This window comes from Paroedura picta, chromosome 6 (assembly GCF_049243985.1).
Source record: "Paroedura picta isolate Pp20150507F chromosome 6, Ppicta_v3.0, whole genome shotgun sequence".
Lineage (NCBI taxonomy): Eukaryota > Metazoa > Chordata > Lepidosauria > Squamata > Gekkonidae > Paroedura > Paroedura picta.
In genome coordinates this window covers 63,554,977-63,572,600 of record NC_135374.1, presented here as the reverse complement: position 1 = coordinate 63,572,600, position 17,624 = coordinate 63,554,977, and the positions used below count along the sequence as shown (strand labels likewise).

General features: G+C 42.6%; 1 protein-coding gene across 4 annotated transcripts in view; it reads left to right on the top strand.

Moving 5' to 3' along the window:
• Positions 1-17,094, top strand: part of LOC143839978 (cystathionine beta-synthase-like protein) — a 44,092-nt gene extending 26,998 nt beyond the window's left edge. For 3 of the 4 annotated variants that reach the window (XM_077342815.1, XM_077342816.1, XM_077342812.1), the window contains exons 9-17: positions 841-966; positions 3,514-3,598; positions 5,141-5,246; positions 6,703-6,780; positions 7,853-7,987; positions 9,537-9,645; positions 10,415-10,450; positions 13,988-14,072; positions 14,997-17,094. In XM_077342815.1, the coding sequence (XP_077198930.1) occupies positions 841-966; positions 3,514-3,598; positions 5,141-5,246; positions 6,703-6,780; positions 7,853-7,987; positions 9,537-9,645; positions 10,415-10,450; positions 13,988-14,072; positions 14,997-15,106 (870 nt within the window). In that variant the 3' untranslated portion in view covers positions 15,107-17,094. The remainder of the gene's footprint in view (positions 1-840; positions 967-3,513; positions 3,599-5,140; positions 5,247-6,702; positions 6,781-7,852; positions 7,988-9,536; positions 9,646-10,414; positions 10,451-13,987; positions 14,073-14,996) is intronic. The other variant, XM_077342813.1, reaches the window with a different exon arrangement.
• The last annotated feature ends 530 nt before the right edge of the window (positions 17,095-17,624 follow it).

Below are 17,624 nucleotides of genomic sequence, written 5' to 3'. Positions count from 1 at the left end.
CTCACTCACTCACTCACTCACTCACTCACTCACTCACTCACTCACTCACTCACTCACTCACTCCTTAATGTATAGCAGCCTGGAGAAATTGCAGGTTTGAATGAGACTAAGGAGACGGAAGTGGGAACAGTGTATTTAGCTGTTCCCCCACTGGCCATTTAACCTCTCCAAGCACCTCTTTCTGCTAAAGGGTTCCAGGGACAGGTTTGACAGTATAAATGAGAAAATGACCATTAATGCCAAGGAGACAGTTGCCATTTTTTTAAGGATAACTGGATTTTAACATCTGATTGTGTAGCTGAAAAGCTCTTAAATGTTCCCAAAATATATTGGGTTTCTTTCCTTCTGTGCCTGTGCTGTGATCTCTGCAGCTTCCAAAACTATTTTGAATGAGATGGAAATGTACACCGATAGGTGCATACCTACATTCCTGTCTGTCACTCCATCTTAGGGTGGGCGGGGAGGGGTTCTTTTTTCCTTTTCTGGGCAGAGATTAATCATGTTCCTGCGTCCATGTCGTGTTACATTGTGGAGTCTCTGACCCCGGCACAGAATGCACAGAATGTAATGAGACCTAGCATCTGAATGGGGTCCAGGGCATATTCTTTGACCTTCCACTTAGCCATGTGCCAGCAGTGACTAGCTGGGTTTTTCCACAGGCATTAGAAGGTTCAAGACAGGAGGGGGGGAGTGTTTTTCCAAGGAGTACATGAAGGGAAAATATTTCCAACATTTACGTGACAGTATTTGGGATGCCTTTTGTAAAATAGGCAATTAATAACTGTGCTTGAAAAAGCAGAATACTCTCGGTCTTAACCACCCCCCTTCCTTCCTTCTCAGGTTATAGGTGTTGATCCTGAAGGATCCATTCTTGCAGAGCCAGAAGGACTGAACGTCACAGACAAGACAACATATGAAGTGGAAGGGATTGGATACGATTTCATCCCTACAGTTCTGGACAGATCAGTATGTCAAGTCTCCTTTGATAGCTATTCCTTGTCATCTGTAGACATTCCAAATATCCTGGAAATTAATTGACAAATGAAAGATGTAGAAAGCATTTGTGATTAATACACAAGGTGCATAAAAGTAAAAGATTCTTCTGGTTGATCACAGCAGGAAAATCAGGAGTCCTATACGTTGCCAACAATGCCAAGGAAAAAAGTCCTATCCCTTTAACAGAGGCTTAATTAGTGGAAATTAGTTGAAATTTTTCATTGCATGAAGTTAACTAACAACACCTGGTAATAATTGAAGAAGACTTGGTTTTTATACTCTGACTTTCACTGCTCGAAGGAGTCTCAAAGTGGCTTGCAGTTGCCTTCTCTTTCCTCTCTCCACAACAGACACCCTGTGAGGTGGGTGAGGCTGAGAGAGCCCTGATGTTACTGCTCGGTCAGAACAGCTTTATCAGTGGTGTGGCAAGCCCAAGATCACTCAGCTGGTTGCATGTGGGGGAGCGCAGAATCGAACTCAGCTCACCATATTACAAGTTGGGGCTCCTAACCACAACACCACACTGGCTCATGCTGGCAGATCAAACAGAGATTAAAGGAATAGTTAGAAGTACCCGTTTAAAATCCTTTATTCAAGCAATATAGAAAGGAAAAAAAGTATCCCGAGATCACATTGAATGTCTAAGGAACTTCCATGAGCTTGGAGTGTTGAAATCTTTTTTCTGCTGCCATTACCTGCAAACATTTCATGTCACTTTAAGGCAGCGTTTTTAACCTTTTGAACCATGGAGGAACCCTGAAATATTTTTCAGGCTTCACTGAACCCTGGAAGTGGTAACATGCCCCTCTAGAGAAGTGGGTGTGGAAGGAAGATGTGGGAGCCAGCCAGCCAATCGATCGATCAGTTACCATTTCCATGGTGGAGAAAGAGACTAGGCCGTAGAGTAACACAGGAGGTGGGCTCCAGTGATGTCTCGTGATGTCAGCAGCCATCCAAACTTCTGGGAAAGGCCACAGAACTACTGCTCTATTGTGCCAGCTCTCATTAGCACGAGGAAGGGCCTTTGTATGCATGTGCAAATATTGCACAGTGCCCTCTGAATACTAGCCATAATGTTTCTGTTCACTCATGACGCCTAAAACAGTTAGGAATCTTTTAGGCCTTTTCTTTGCTTTGTTTTTAAAAAGATTCTGCTTGCATTTAGAAAGGTTTTCCTGTTAAATCCCACTTTCAAGGATAAACAATGACTTTTCCCCTGTTATATGCATTATTAAGTGAAAAGCTTTGCATCACCTGGGAAGGTAACTCAGCATTCTGCCAAGGTATTCAGCATTCCAAGACACTCCTGTGAACAGCAACATTAAATCAGCAAGTATAAAGGCTTTATGGAATGGGTGTGATCACAGATAGATTACAGGGTGGATCTTATATGCTGATAAGGAACACTGGCGGAATGAATCTTTCCCACCTTTCCTGAACAGCCTCCTGTGAACTTTAGAAAAGTGGTGCCAGGGATGAGAAGTCCCCGGAGAAAAGAGCCCTGTAACTAGGGCTGTCTACATTCCAAAAGCCCCGGAGATCTCCCGCTATTACAATTTGGTCTCCTGATGACCAAGGTCAGTTCCCTTGGAGAAACAGAGGGTGGACTCTATGGCATTATACGCTACTGAGGTCCCTCCCCTCCACTAACCCTGTCCCTTCCAGGCTCCACCCCCAAAATCTCCAGGTATTTCCCAACTCAAAGCTGGCAACCCTACCTGCAAACTGGGCAGCTGCACTAAAGAGGGAACAATCAGAGAAAAAGCTATTCTTTCTCTTACAAAGCAGAGCCCTTTGTCAGTGTCTTTGCACTTTCTTGGTTTATAATGTTGAAGGCTTCAGTGGGCAAGCCAGACCATGTTCCACAGAGGCTCTAGAACAGTGGTCCCCAACCCCCGGTCCAGGGACCGGTACCAGTTCGTGGATCATTCGGTACCGGGCTGCGGCTCCTCTTCATCCTCCTCCCCAGCTGCTGCCTCGGGGGCTGCCCTGCCACTCTGCCACTGGCTCATCTTTGGTGCTCTCCAGTGGCTGCCATGGCTGGGGCTCCCCCTCGGCGTGGCACTGCGCAGCTGCTGCTGGCAGCGCCCACCAGCAGGCGACAGGAAGTCAGGAGTGCCGGCGGGAAAGCAAGCAGAGCAGGGGCTCAGGCGGTGGCGGTGGCGGTGGCGGCGATGTCCCTCGGCAAAAGACTACCCCCCCCCCCGGCCTCAGTAAAATTGTCAAGCGTTGACCGGTCCCCGGTGATAAAAAGGTTGGGGAGCACTGCTCTAGAACAAAGAAAAACAAAGCCAGGTATGCCCACACAGATTGTAGGCCATGAGTGCTCTGGGGAATACAGTTGGGGAACTGTGAAGGCCATTTACAGGCTAAACCAGTTTCTCCCTTCTTACCCCTAAATTTCAATGGCATTCTGACCATCAGCGTAGAACGGAGAAAGAGTGTTTCTTTGCGTGGATGGATTCAGTGCACCTCATTATGTTTTTATTCTCCTTTTCTCCCTCCTCTTTCTTCTAGCTCGTGGATAAATGGTATAAATGCAATGATGAGGAATCTTTTTCATTTGCACGGATGTTAATCCGAGAAGAAGGACTGCTGTGTGGTAAGTGCTATCTTAGGGGGATTTTTGAAAAATCAGAATTTTAATGTAAAGAACTGGTAGCCGAAGCAATGGAATAGTGGAGAGAGCATGAGTAATTTCATATGTAGATTGAGAGGTTCTGTGGATTATCTAAATCAGAGGTAGTCAAACTGCGGCCCTCCAGATGTCCGTGGACTACAATTCCCATGAGCCCCTACCCCTGATCCTATGACAATCTTGCATATACTCTTTAAGGAAGACAGCAGTTCCCACAGATGAAACCTGTACATCACGGATTGCGGTACTTTTACTAATAGCCATGGGCAGCCCATCCCGATGCCAGCCTTAGGCCTTTGCCTAGAGTGCCAGAGAGCAGGGAGTGCCAGGGGGAGCCCCAATGCTGCCACCCCAGCCCTCAGCCCAGCAGGATGGTGGTCTGGGACACGGTCTGTCTTGGCTAGCCAGCTGAAAATGGAGGAGGGCATTGTGTCAGGACTCAGAACCTGCACCTCATTTTGTCTTCCATAGGGATTTCAATGATTCCTTGAAGTGGCATCATTTCTGAGTTCTGGTGCAGTTCCCTCTACCCCTTTTTCCCGCTGTATTGGTGGGCAAGCAAACCCTGAGCTTCCTAGCCAGTCAGTGACTCAGAGTGCTCAGACTGGCCAGCCAAGGGTATGGAAAGCCCCAGGGCTGGCCTTGTTAATAGTAGGAATGTGTGGAAGGAAATAAAGTGTTTAAGCTTGTTGTATAAGCCAGCCTGTTATAGCCATTCACTTGTTACCTTTTTAGTGAAGTAAAATGCAGTGGTCCCTCATGCATCTGTAGTGGCCTCCTAGTTTCAGGATCCATTGCCAGTGGCCAAACTTGGTGAGCCCTTTTCTGATGTTGCTTTGTCCCATGCTTGGCCTGGAATTAGTCCCTGCATCTGCATGCTCACACTTTCAGCAACAAGTTTGGTCTCAATAGTGAAAATAAAGAAATTGCTGTACTATCTGCTTTCTTTGTTCTCTCTGGGGGCAGTGCTGTTGCTCACAATTATCTAAATAAATCCAATAAGGGTTCATTGGCCAGCTGTATTTCTTGGTTCCACCCATAGGATTCCTAGGGGGCCTCTCCCATCCCAGCACTGTCTAGACCCAAGTTGGGCCAGGCCCAGATGCAGCCTTCAGACCACAGCAATAGCAAAACTCTAGAGTGTCTCTAAGTTCTAGAGAGGACAGTATAATGCCCTGGATTCTTTGCAAAGAACATAAGAAAAGTCCATCTAGTGGCCAAGAACATATTTACAATTGCATATATTTTACATTATTCATTTTAATAATAATGGTAATTTCCATTTGGAAGTTCTGTGACCCCTGGCAAGGTCGGGACAACTGATTTGGGTAATCTTCTGGATAGTTAATCTTCACTAAGCCACATCCTGTCTCTCTGTTAGGGTGTTTCCATAAGGTCTCCAAGAGATTCTGAACCCAGATTCTCTCAGCTCTCTGTCTCGGGTTGCGTCTGTGTTTCTGAAACGGCTTCTGTGGAGGCTTGGCAGTGTCCTCTGTGTTTTGACAGGTGGCAGTTCTGGCAGTGCCATGTCCGTTGCTGTGAAGGCAGCCAAACAACTGAGGGAAGGCCAGCGCTGCGTCGTCATCCTTCCTGACTCTGTCAGGAACTACATGTAAGGAACTGGCCTGCATTCCTGGTTCAACCTGGAACTAACTTGGGATTCATTTTGAAATATTTGTGTCTCAGTCTTCCCACAAATGGATGTGGAATGCTAAAATTCTACAGCGATTTTGCTTTGGAGTTCAGATTCTTTTTTATTTATATTTTTAAGACTAGTGATCTGACTTTCCAGAGACAATTAAACCACTGTTGCTAAGTACTATGAGTTCTTCTTCTGAAATCTTGGTTTGGTACCATTAAAAAAACTCGGCCTAATGGTTTATTTTGGTATTATTTATTTTGGTATAGTTTGTCTACAGGGAAAGAGAATTCTTCTTCCTTTCCCACTGCATGTCTTTTGAAACAAAATAGCTTGATATTAGCTAGACCAGAATGTTCCAGTTATCTAAGTCATGGGACTAATATCACATCACAAATGTATCTTCATAAATGCATTGCATTGCATTTATGTCAAATGCTACAGAGAGGTACAAACATTTTTGAAGTGTCAACTTTTTAGTTCCTTTTCAGAAGGAGGAAAACCTGCCCCAAGTCCTAGTGCCCAACTTGAGCATAATTAGGACAAAATATTCTCACAGGAAATGTTTCCATCTTTTGCAGCCAACTCACAGCAGATTTCAAATGCAATCAATGCATTTTTGCTTTCTTTTGAAGTTTTTTTGTCTTTTTACAGGGGGATGGGGAAAATATTTAAGATATCTTGACATTATCCCCTGTACTGTGGTGTCAACAGGGGTCAACATTGAACTACCTTTATGTATATTTAAGGTGCACTTCAGATGTTGTACCAGCAGAGTAGGCGTTTCTTAGTTGTAGGTTCATCCTGTGTAGCTGCAGTAACAGTCAAGGACTCAGGGACACATTCTCTTTCTACCTGTTTGTTATCCAGTTAGTACTGTGCTTGGCAGTTGAGTGGAATGGACCTATCTGGTATTTACAAGAGCAGCAGGGGATGACTCATGCTGTTTATAAGATGGTCACTTGAGGTTGTGCTGTCCTGAATGAAGCCCTAGCCATGCCCCCTACACACACACACACACACACATATACACACACTCATTTGCACTGCTTCCGTGGTACCCTTCCACCTCATTATGAGCTGTACACATTCTCAGAAACATTCTCTCTACAAAGGCCTCTGGATCCTTCTTTCTCAACTTTTCTACATGAGGTCTCCTCTAAATTTTTGTGTGTGTGTCCTAGCTTAGACATGTTACCTACCCCGGGGGAAGTGGCCTTCTGAAAGACTTTGGCCACTTTAGGTATCACCCTGGTTTTAGTCTCCTCGTGTGAACTTTGGAGGTATGACTCTATATAATAAATCTTTTTATTGTATTTGCAAACAATGGCATTTTATTCCCCATTATCCTTCACCATTTATTTACTTTGAGGGCAGGTGCAGTTTAAATTGGTTCGTATGATATATTTTGTTTCTTGGTGGTTTCTAGGTCCAAGTTCTTGAATGATAAATGGATGACTCAGAAGGGATTCATGAAAGAAGAGGATGACATTATTAAGAAACCTTGGTGAGCTCCCTGTCTGTTAGTAAAATGCATTTGTGAAATGGCCACTTCCGTGTTGTTTTTCATAATATTTACTGTATTTATTACTTAATGCTTATGTGGATCATATGTTTATGATCCTGGACTTCTCATGATGCTAGAAGAAGGCAGATTGAACTCACTGTGGTTTATATTTATTAGTATTTATATTCTGTGTGATGTTGCTGCTGGGTGATTTTATGAGTGATTTTACTGTCATTGAGTTTATTGTATATTTGAACGTTGTAAGCCACCACAAGCCGGTGACCCCAGGAGTGGTGGTATAGAAATCGAAAGAGTAAATAAGCAAATATTTATATCTGAAAGCACATTCAGTACAAATTTTGCATGATCTGTATGGCTGTTAAACAGTATTAGACGTTCCCCACACAGACAAACATCCACATGGTGTCTCTCCTGAGATGCAGCCCCATAGGCTGTGAAGTAAAAAAAATGGAAAGTTGTGAGGAAGTGTTTTGAATCAATGAGGAAAGGAGGATTAAAGCAGCAAGGGCTAAAATTCTTACCCTTTCATCATTTGAGGAAGGCTTTGTTGAGGATGGGTCTGCATGATAGTAGCCTGCACTTGAAAATGTAAGACGTATCCTTACAAAAGAGTCTCCCCACATGAATAAAAATGTGTTGGTTGTAAAGGTGCCACTGGACTCTAAATTTCTTCAGACCAACACAACTACCCCCTTGAATCTATCCCCACATGGCAGTATGATGATGACAATGAAAAATAGATTGCTTGGGTTACATATCCCATACCAGTTTTGCAATTGCCAGTGAGGTGAAAGGAGATGCTTGCAGACTATGGAGACCAAATACAATGATTGCCTCTAACATATACCCAATCCACAAATGAGCTATGTGGTAAAATACACAACATGACCTTATCTGCCCACCTGGGGAAAAGCTGTTTTGACCACATTGGCTTGTTGTGGACAAGCTTATATATTTATAAAGAATGAAGTTGTGGATCTTAGTCAGTGCATGAATTGTTGCTGTAAAACCTTTCCGTAGAATGACTTTATGGTACTTCTTTTTCTCCCAGGTGGTGGCACTTGAAAGTTCAAGAATTATGTCTCTCTGCTCCCCTAACAGTACTACCAAGTGTCACCTGTGAAAAGACCATTGAAATACTTCGAGAAAAGGGATTTGACCAGGTTCCTGTTGTTGATGAATCTGGGTATGTGCAGGCTTGAATATTGTTCCTTTTCCCAAGTATACTCATTTTCTAAAGGGCAGGTAAAGGACACATAATTCAGTGGCATTTCCTGTCCTTTCTTTTGCTCAAGCAGGACTCAACCCATTTGTGAACCCCTGTTGGCACTATTTGTATAAACCCACCTTAATTGAATCTGGTGGGCTGAAAAGAAGGAAGTAAATAGGTTCATCTGGAGTAGAGTTCGATTCTCATTCTTTGACCTAACTATCATGGCCAGGGGGTGGTGCAAAATGTAGAAGGTGTGCATTCTCCGAAACAGAGTAGAACTGTTGGCTGAAGGGTACAGTTGAGGCAGATTAAAGAGGATTTAAAAGCCCTCATAACCTGGTTTGCCTCCAGCCACCAGGAATGCATAGTGGTTATGAAATTTCTGAGAGTGAGCAGGAAGCTTGTTTGGGGCTGGCTGAGTAGGAGACAAGCTTACCTTCTATGCTTTTGGCTCCAAAGTCTAGGACCTGACCAACTGTCTTGCACTATTGGCCTACCAAGACCTGTACTGTCGATTCTGATTGGCAGTGACCATTCAGGGTCTCCTGTAGAGGTCCTTTTTGCCTCATCTACTATCTGCTTCAGAAGATGCCAGGGATTTGTATATATTTGCAGAATAAAGGGCTGCCAAGGTGGTTACCAATTAAAACATGTATGATAAAATGCATTGTTAAACCAGTACAATACCCGCTCTCAAATGTATTTTATTAAAAAAAAACTTTCCAAAGAGTTTAAAAACAGAGTTAAAATACCAAACATCATAAATCTTTGGTTAAGGAGAACTTGCTGACAAACAATACGTAAAATCTTCACTTACTGGCCAAAGACAGCAACAGAAAAGGACAGATGAAGCTTCCTGGGGAAAGAATTCCAGAGCTTTGGAGCCATAACCAAGAAGGCTGTCTCCCAGGAAATGTCACCTGCCTAATCTTAGAAGGCAGTAAGTGGCACCTGAAGCAGGGCCACCGAAGAAGAGCTAGTTTTCTTATACCCTACTTTTATCTACCCAAAGGAGTCTCAAAGCAGCTTACAATTGCCTTGCTTTCCTTCCCACAAGAGATCCCTTGTGAGGTAGGTCAGGCTGAGAAAGCTCTGAGAGAACTGTGCCTGGCCCAAGGTCACCCAGCTGACTGCATGTGGAAGAGTGTGAAATCAAATCTGGTTCTCCAAATTAGAAGCTGCCACTTTTAGCTACTGCACCAAACTAGCTTACCAAGAAGACTGTAATGGTTTGGCAGGTTCATAAGGCCACAGACTTTAGTGGAGGCCTAACTTAGCTAAGGATTGCACAGTAGTTGCCTCATTACTTCCACTTTATAGTCTCTCCTCCAAAGGGGCTTTAAAAAAAATACCATTGTGTGCAGTGTTTGATATATGTCCTACGATTAAGAATGTATTGGATTCAAGATGAGAAGGGGGAGGGCCTGAAAAAGCTGATCTAAAGTACGAAGTACAAAGAAGAAGCTTACAATTCACTTAGTAGAATATCTCATCTGACATTTATTTCTTCTCTCACTTTTAGTGTGATTTTGGGCATGGTTACCCTTGGCAACATGCTTTCTTCAGTGCTTGCTGGCAAAGTGCAGCCACTGGACCAAGTCAGTAAAGTAATCTACAAGCAATTCAAAAAGGTAGATGAGTCATGTGGTGCCTCTTGTTAGTTTCCTTCTAGTACCCTAAAGTGAACTTCCTGGTAACTTGCCTTTAATTTGCCCCTGTTTTAGTAATAAGGATGTACAAATTGTTTGACTGAAACATATCCCATAATTTAAAGCCATTATGCTCATTTGACCCTGCCTTTGCATGGGTCCTCACAATGAAATCTGGGAGAGGGGCTGGTTAGTGACGGCATAGTTGAGGTCCAAGCAGGACTGCAGCACAGCAGCTAGATGCTACATTCGCGATTTTTCGTTTTGGTCTCTTGGTCTTTAAAAGCCTATAATCATTTTGTCATACTCTGCAAAGCGGAATTGGCCCTGCTGAATCCGCAGAGCCACGACCATAGGACACACACTCACATTCTGTGCTGGGTAGCGTAACTGGCAGCAAAATAAAACTCAGATGTACAGGTGGCCTTGATAAAATGCTCTGCTTGTATTTATTTGAGGGTTTTTTTGTTTGTTAGTGTCAGTTCTTTGAAAAAATATATAATTGTAACCCTCCAATAGCTGTATGCTGGGTGAAAAGTAAGTGAAACATCCCAGCTATTAATTTCTGCTTCAAAGGGAACTTAAAATAAAACAATTTAAAATATTTTTAAAACCCTTCTTTTGCAGCATACTAACTCTGTAGTGCTTTAACTCTTAATTCCCTGCACAAAATATGATGTTTGCCTCATCACTGCAGAGTGTGGAATGCTTGTGCCTTGTGTACACATTAAATCCTTTCTTTCTCTCCCAGCTCTCAATTGAATCATCATGCAAAATATATAGCGTGGTGCGTAACTGAGGAGTGCATGCCTAATTAAGCCGCACAGCTTCTCTCCTCCTCTAGCTTGGTGTTTCTTTGCTGTGGGGGGATGGGGGGGTCAGAAACCATGTTGCTGGTGGCAAGTAGCAAGTGCAAGTGGACTGTCTGCAGACAGGTGCTGTTTGGAGGGTTTCTCTTGCTTTAGAGAACCACTGGTTGGAGGCAACCTGCTTCCATAGTCAATCCACAAAAACCATCTAATTGCAGCAGGAGGATTTGGACAAGTAAGGTAGCTTAAGCATTATGCAGCCAGGCTTGAGTTGCCTGCTACTTGCCTCTAGACAAATTACCTTGTCTGGTGAATTCATTTTTGTGGCTCTAGCCAGGGCCGTGTTCTGTCTGCACTTTTAGCATACATGCATAAGCATCAGCATCTGCTTCTGTTTAGAGAAAAGTAAGGGGAAAGACAAAGGGCTGGATGCTACCAAAAGTTTTTGGAGGTGGAAGGCTTTCCATCTGCAGAAGTGTGAGTTCAGTTCTCCTGAAGGAGCAGCCCAAAATACCTCTCCCCTGGGCTGCACTTGGGAGATGGTGGGATCCCCCATGAATAGTTTGGGAGGAGTTGAAGGTCAGCTCTGGCTGCAGTTCGGGGCAGGATCAGCGAAAACCTCTCCTGACCGTTGTGCACACCAGCACTGTAGACAGGGTCTAGCCAAAGATGTAACACCGAGCGGAGTGGGGCTGCTCTGGAAATCCTGTGGCTGAGTGCAGTCCAAATGCGACTTTCTCTTCAGCATCAAACTCCGAGGAAAAAGACATTTTTGACACATTTGAAGCAAAACCCAGCCCATGGTTAGCTGGCTAGTTCATTGTGATTCTACCCAGAAATTTCCCCCTCCTCTAGTCCTTGGAGCACTTCTGCAGTCATATTCTCCCTGAAATCATTCCTGATCGTGGCTCACAAAAATGTATTTAAAACAATCCATTAAATAAGACAATAATTCAACAATTAAATTAAAGTCAGCAGCCAATAAGCACAGAAAAGCAACATTAAGAAGAAGAAAAAAGGAAGAGCAAGATGGACAGTTGGCACAGCTTTTAATTTGGTACTGTGTCTCATCATGATTACATTTCAGTTGCAAGGCTAGTGGGAATTCAGAGTCTCTTCATGCTGCCTTTGTATTAGTAAACCATGGGAAGCTTCAGGGTATTCAGGCAATGCCTGGTGAAATCGCAGAAGCCGGAGAAGGGGGGAGGGGGCTGAATAGCTTCCACCACCATCACCACCACCTCCACTTACCCACATTCATATAAAATAAACTGCTGTTGCTAAATGTGCTTCTTTTTAGGTAGTTCACATAATTCACTTTAGGAGAGGATTTGGGTTATCCTAGTGCCTAATTGAAACTCAAATACTTTGGCCACCTCATGAGAAGGAAGGACTCCCTGGAGAAGGGCCTAATGGGAGTGAGGGCAAAAGAAGAAGGGGACGACAGAGAATGAGGTGGCTGGATGGAGTCACTGAAGCAGTCGGTGCAAACTTTATTTATTTATTTATTTATTTATCGTACTTCTATACCGCCCTCCCCGGAGGCTCAGTTAAATGGACTCTGGGGAATGGTAGAGGACAGGAAGGCCTGGAGGATCACTGTCCATGGGGTCACGATGGGTGACTTCGCACCTAACAACAAGTGCCTAATTTTGATGGGTATTATTATCACACAAGCGTATGACATAAGAGGATATACATACCCCTGGCTATTGCTATAAATTCTTCTAGGTTTTATCACTTTTTCCGAGTATTTCCTCCTTTCTTGGCCTATTTTTCTTTGATCTATCTCGTAGTCTGAGTACCCTCTTTTTATCCAACTTGTTTATTGAATAGCCAGCATTCCTGTCAATCATCCATCCTCTTTAATTAGGAGTGTTGCTCTACCATAAAGAGAAGTGGTGAAACACATTCTTTTCTTTAGCAACCAAACTTAGATGTTCTACTGTTGAAAGAGAAGGTCCTGAATAACCCTGTTATTTGTACAAGAAAATAGTTGGTTATATTTCAAGTTGATTCATTTTGGTTTGACTAGAAATCACAGTAAAATGAAAGAGATGCTGGTGGCAGACAATAGTGCTTCTAAATTAGGAAGTTCCTTTTGGTTTCTGTCTTTCTCTTTTTACATTTAAAATGATCAAATACTGCTGGATCTCTGTGTGTACACTGCAAATCAGTAGCATCACAGTCTTTGAGGATTAAAAAGGGCAGAGAAATCCCTGGAAATACAAAGTAAAGCAACTGAATTAAACTCAGCAGCTTTCAATGGGCTTCTTCCAGCTTCATATATTATTCGTTTGGATCTCCATAGTGTCATTCCCTTCCTTACACACGACCAAAGAATCCAGGAGAATATTGGTCTTTAGATTGATATACTAGTGGCCATGTGGGAAAGGGTTCCAAAGTGCATATGATGAACACATGAAGCTGCCTTAGACTAAGTCCATCCAGTGATCCATCCTGTTCAGAATCTTTCCTAATCCTGTGATCCTGCTCCCTGAGGTACTTTAACTGGAAATGGCAGGGAATTAAACTGTGAACAACTGCATTTGAAACATCCAGTCTTAGGATGCCAATCTCTGGGTGTTGGCTGGAGATCTCCTGGTATTACAATGGATCTTCAGACTGTAGAAATCAGTTCACCTGGAGAACTGACTACAGAGGGGCAGTGTATGGTGGGGAAGGAAGCAGACTAGAAAGAGCTCTGTCCTGCCACCTTTTGCTAAAAGAAACCAAAGCTTGAAGGCTGTCAATACTGTTGTGTGTAACCCCTGCCCCCCCCCCCACACACACAATAGTTACTGAGATATCACAGGACATCCATTTCTTAAAGCTACAGGTGCTGCTTCTACCATTTGGGGCAAGGAAACCTCTAATGTACTTTTTCCAGGTTTCTGTAAACCTGGAACTATTCTTGGGTTTGTAGAGAGATCTGACTTGTCTGTTCATGGTCCCAGTCTCCAGTCTTAAATAGCCACATTTGGGAACATGTTAAGAATAAGATATATTGATACAGTATAGATGGAGACACGTTTTCGATATGGGTTTTAAAACAGAGTCAGTTTCTTCACAGGAAAACAGTTATTCCTTGAATGTGGATCCTTGCTTTGCTTTATCTCTACTTATTGACTTTTATGTGGTTCTTCCTACCCACCTTTCTCCTGTTTATCTTCTCTCAAATGCCTCCTTCCTTCTCATATTGTCAATGCTGGGAAATAAGCTGCTATTAGATGACTGTACTTTCAATGTTGAAATCAGATTGAGAACACGTAAAAGCCATCATTTTTCAAATTACTGGTTTTGAAAGTATCTTCTTTTTCATTTCACTTTTATTTAAAACTGCAGCATTTAACCAAACCCTACTGTTCCCACCACCTCACTATCATAAGATGCTTCACTATCACAAACACTACTATTTTCAAAAGCCTTATTAGAGCTGTGGAATAAGGATTCAGGTGCTTGCCTCTGTAGTACACTGGTTTCCCAGTTCAATCACTTTTTTTTTTTTTTTGCAGATCCATCTACAAGACAACTTGGGGAAACTGTCTCATATCTTGGAAATAGACCACTTTGCTTTGGTGGTACATGAACAGATTCAGTGTAAGTATAAGGACTTCTGAGTTTGTCCTAAATTGCTTTCTATCAAATCAACTCATCTTCTTAAGACACAATTCCTAGGAATTCAAGATCATAACGTGACCACTTCACAGCTGGCTGTATCCAGCTTTCCCGGTCCAATATATGCCTACTGTAGATTAGAAGGCAGTAACCAATATTTAATTTGCAATAGAACAAGACCTGTAAAGCTAAGTCCCAGTTTGTAGATTCAGCCAGGGGTGATACTGAAAGACCATTCTGTCAATGACATTCTGCCACTGCTAAAGTCCCTAGGCACTTAAACCAGCACCCTTATTTAACCACAACATCATAATTGATTCTAACTCAGCTATCATTACATGTATTAGAAACTGTCTGCGTCTGTGGCTTGAATTCTGCCTCCATTGCATTTCCTTTCTCATTTCTGATCTTTGGGTGCACTGCTTTCTCAGAAGGCATTGTTTTCTAAAATCTTGCAGCCTAGTCTCATGTAGGAGGGAGCAAAAGCTAGTGGCTCAATAGCTGAAAGGGTACTATGTACAAGGCAAATGGTAGACAGCCATACAAGTGGTCTCCCCCCCCCCCCCCCCGCTACAGATAACGTTGATAACATTGTGTATAATGTTGGACTAGAAAGAACCACGCCAATAACCCTTATGATGTGGCAGAGTTCCTGTTTCAGTCTCCACAACCTTTTCCCACTTCTGGCTTGGTGCAGTGACATCTCCAGCTATGAATGCTGGTACAGGTCTTCCAGTAATACAGCCACCAAGTGGAAGCAAAGGAAGCAAAGTGCTCCTTCACCTTCTACCAGTGTAGATACCTTTGCTGACCCTATGGGCAATTCATCTTTATCTAAAATACTGCAAAGTTTTGAAATGGTAATTTAACATCTGAATATGTCTATCCTATTCTTCATCCCTCTAGATCACAGCGATGGCAAATCCAGTAAAAGGCAAATGGTGTTTGGTGTTGTTACAGCAATTGATTTACTTAACTTTGTGACTGCCCAAGAACGGCAAAGAAAGACAATTTAGACTCAAGCTGCTTCAGTTGTGTTGAGTGTTTTTTTCCAAGTCTCATTTCTTTTTCCTCTCCATTTATATTAGAACAGTCTTAAAATTTGTTTTGAAATTTTTTACCTGAATATTTGTCATAACGAAGTAATATTGGGCATAAAGAAGTGTAAGCCTGTGATACTTGCAGGTGGGGGCATTCCCACCCCTACTCCTTTTCTGCTGGGCCCATGCCCAGTGCAACTCCTAGGCTTGCATCTCCACTGCTGGAAATTTTTAGATTTTTCTGCAAACCTGGAGAGTTTTTGCTGAAAAATCTGTTCATATGGCCCCAACCATGAATTTAAGTATCTGCTGATGGGGGCCATGCATCCCTAATAGTATATAGGTATGCAGTAATCCTTGGTTCTGCTGATAGTTGGTGAGGGTTAACATTCCTCGTTAGAATAGATTTCATTTGGCTGAAAATGTTGGAGGATCTAGACCTCAGACATGTATAACAGCTGGTGTGAATAGTCCATTGAGATCTAGGATGGTGTCTACATAGAATACATCTGTTCCTATTATATCAGTTGCAACCTATCTTGTCACTGGTTCTCCCAGGTACTGCTTCCTTGGTGTTGCACTCATTAGAGGCATAATGTAGTCTTATTCCTTTTCCAGTTTGACAGATGTCTTTTGTACTGCAGATGCGTAACATACAACCGAATCAAAATATGAACTTCCATTACATGTGCTTTTGAACTTGTGCAGGTGCCAAGAAGGAAAGTAGCAGAGTGGGCAATTATTGTGCACATGCAATATGCAGGGCACTGTGCAAACATGCTTTTTTCTGTGACAGCTGCTAAGTCCTGACTTCAAACAGCAGGAACCCAAATCTTACGAGTCCAGCAGACGTGCCACCCTCTGGGCCTAAAATAAATCCTGGTAAAAGTTATTTATAGTCACAGAGTAATGAAATATCAATGAACTCTTTGTTGCCCCCTCCCCTGGCTTCCAGTTATCAGCTCTTATTAGGTACTTGATATTCTCTTCTTAGATGCCAGTCAAAATGTATGATATTTGAATTGGAGAGGACTAATATAGAATTGGAGAATGACTAATATAGAGCAAAAGCAAAAATGGGGAAGTATTTTCACTTGAAAAAAAGTGTTTGTTTTGTCATCTACACTAGTATAAAGGTGATTTGTTGGCACAGTTTTATATTTCTGAACTTTGCTTGTCAGGGAAGTGGCTCACTAGAAACACACAATGACCCTGTAAATTCTCCGATGTATTGCATTCTTGACTTTGCCTGACATAATGACATAATGGACCCATGTCAATTTGGTTTTAGCTTATTTGGTTAATGCAATATGGAGTGCAAAGCATATCCCTATATCTACATTTCTCTGAATAGCAGACATTTACCAAATATAAACTCCAGTCTTAAAGCCAAAGATTATATGCTGATTCTTCAAATGTGTGCTTTTATACTGTATATTGTTGGGCTCTTTGTATGCTGCTATTGAATCTCTCACTACTTTGCACGTAAGATAAAATGTTACACTGTGGAGTTTTAAAAATTACATTAATATGGAGATACTGGAAACATACTTTATTTTTTATTGAGTAAAGTTTAATTTATTAATGAAACTGGTGTAGTTTTTCCTCTTGTAGTTTCCTCTAAGTTTCATTGGAAGGTTTTAAGATTTCTGACTAGAATTTTTCTGGTCACAGCACTGTTTATATGCCATGGCAGAAAACTATCCCTGCCCCAGTCCAGTTAAGTGTGCTTATGCCTATTGATTTCCTTCATGAAACTCTTATTTGTACACAAAGGTTGCCACTAGGTGCCGTCTTAACACAATGGATGTAATACTCTTGCTTGCTGCAGACACCATCCTTGGCCAGTGCACTTTTCCTTCAGTGTTCAGCATTGGAATGACCACTACAGCCTCTAGGATTGTAAAAGGAGGGTTTGTCCAAAATCCAGTAAGAGCTAAATAAAAGTGCTTATTTCTGACAAACTGTCTGACTGCTTATTTACACTGGAAGTAGGGCTACTTACTGCCAAATGGACCCAGAGGCCATGAGGCTGTTGGGCGCACACACCGTTAATTGCCAGCGTTGGGTACTCACCTCACTTCCCACCCACGTGTGGAGTGCAATTGAAGTCACTGTGGCAACTCAATTCAGAGGCACAGGGGAACAGAAAGTGGGACTCTAAACTTCAGTTTAATCTTGGTTTACAATCTGAAGGGAGGGGGACGACAAATACCAATTTGCCCAGTGTTCGCATTCAGACACCGTCACAAATCAGAGATTCATTCAAGGCTTCACAAACACAGCAGACTTCAGTCCACTCCATGCACCATGGGAGGAGCCTGGCAACAAGCTATGTTAGTACCTGTAATGGACAAGTAGGAAGTTCCAGTCTTAGGTACTCAAAGCAGCACAAAGCAGCACTTTAAAAAAATTATTTGTGACCTCCTTATGCAACTGCTGATCAGCTGCTGAATAGGGTAGAGAACCCCCAAAAGTGGTGATATGCCCCTTC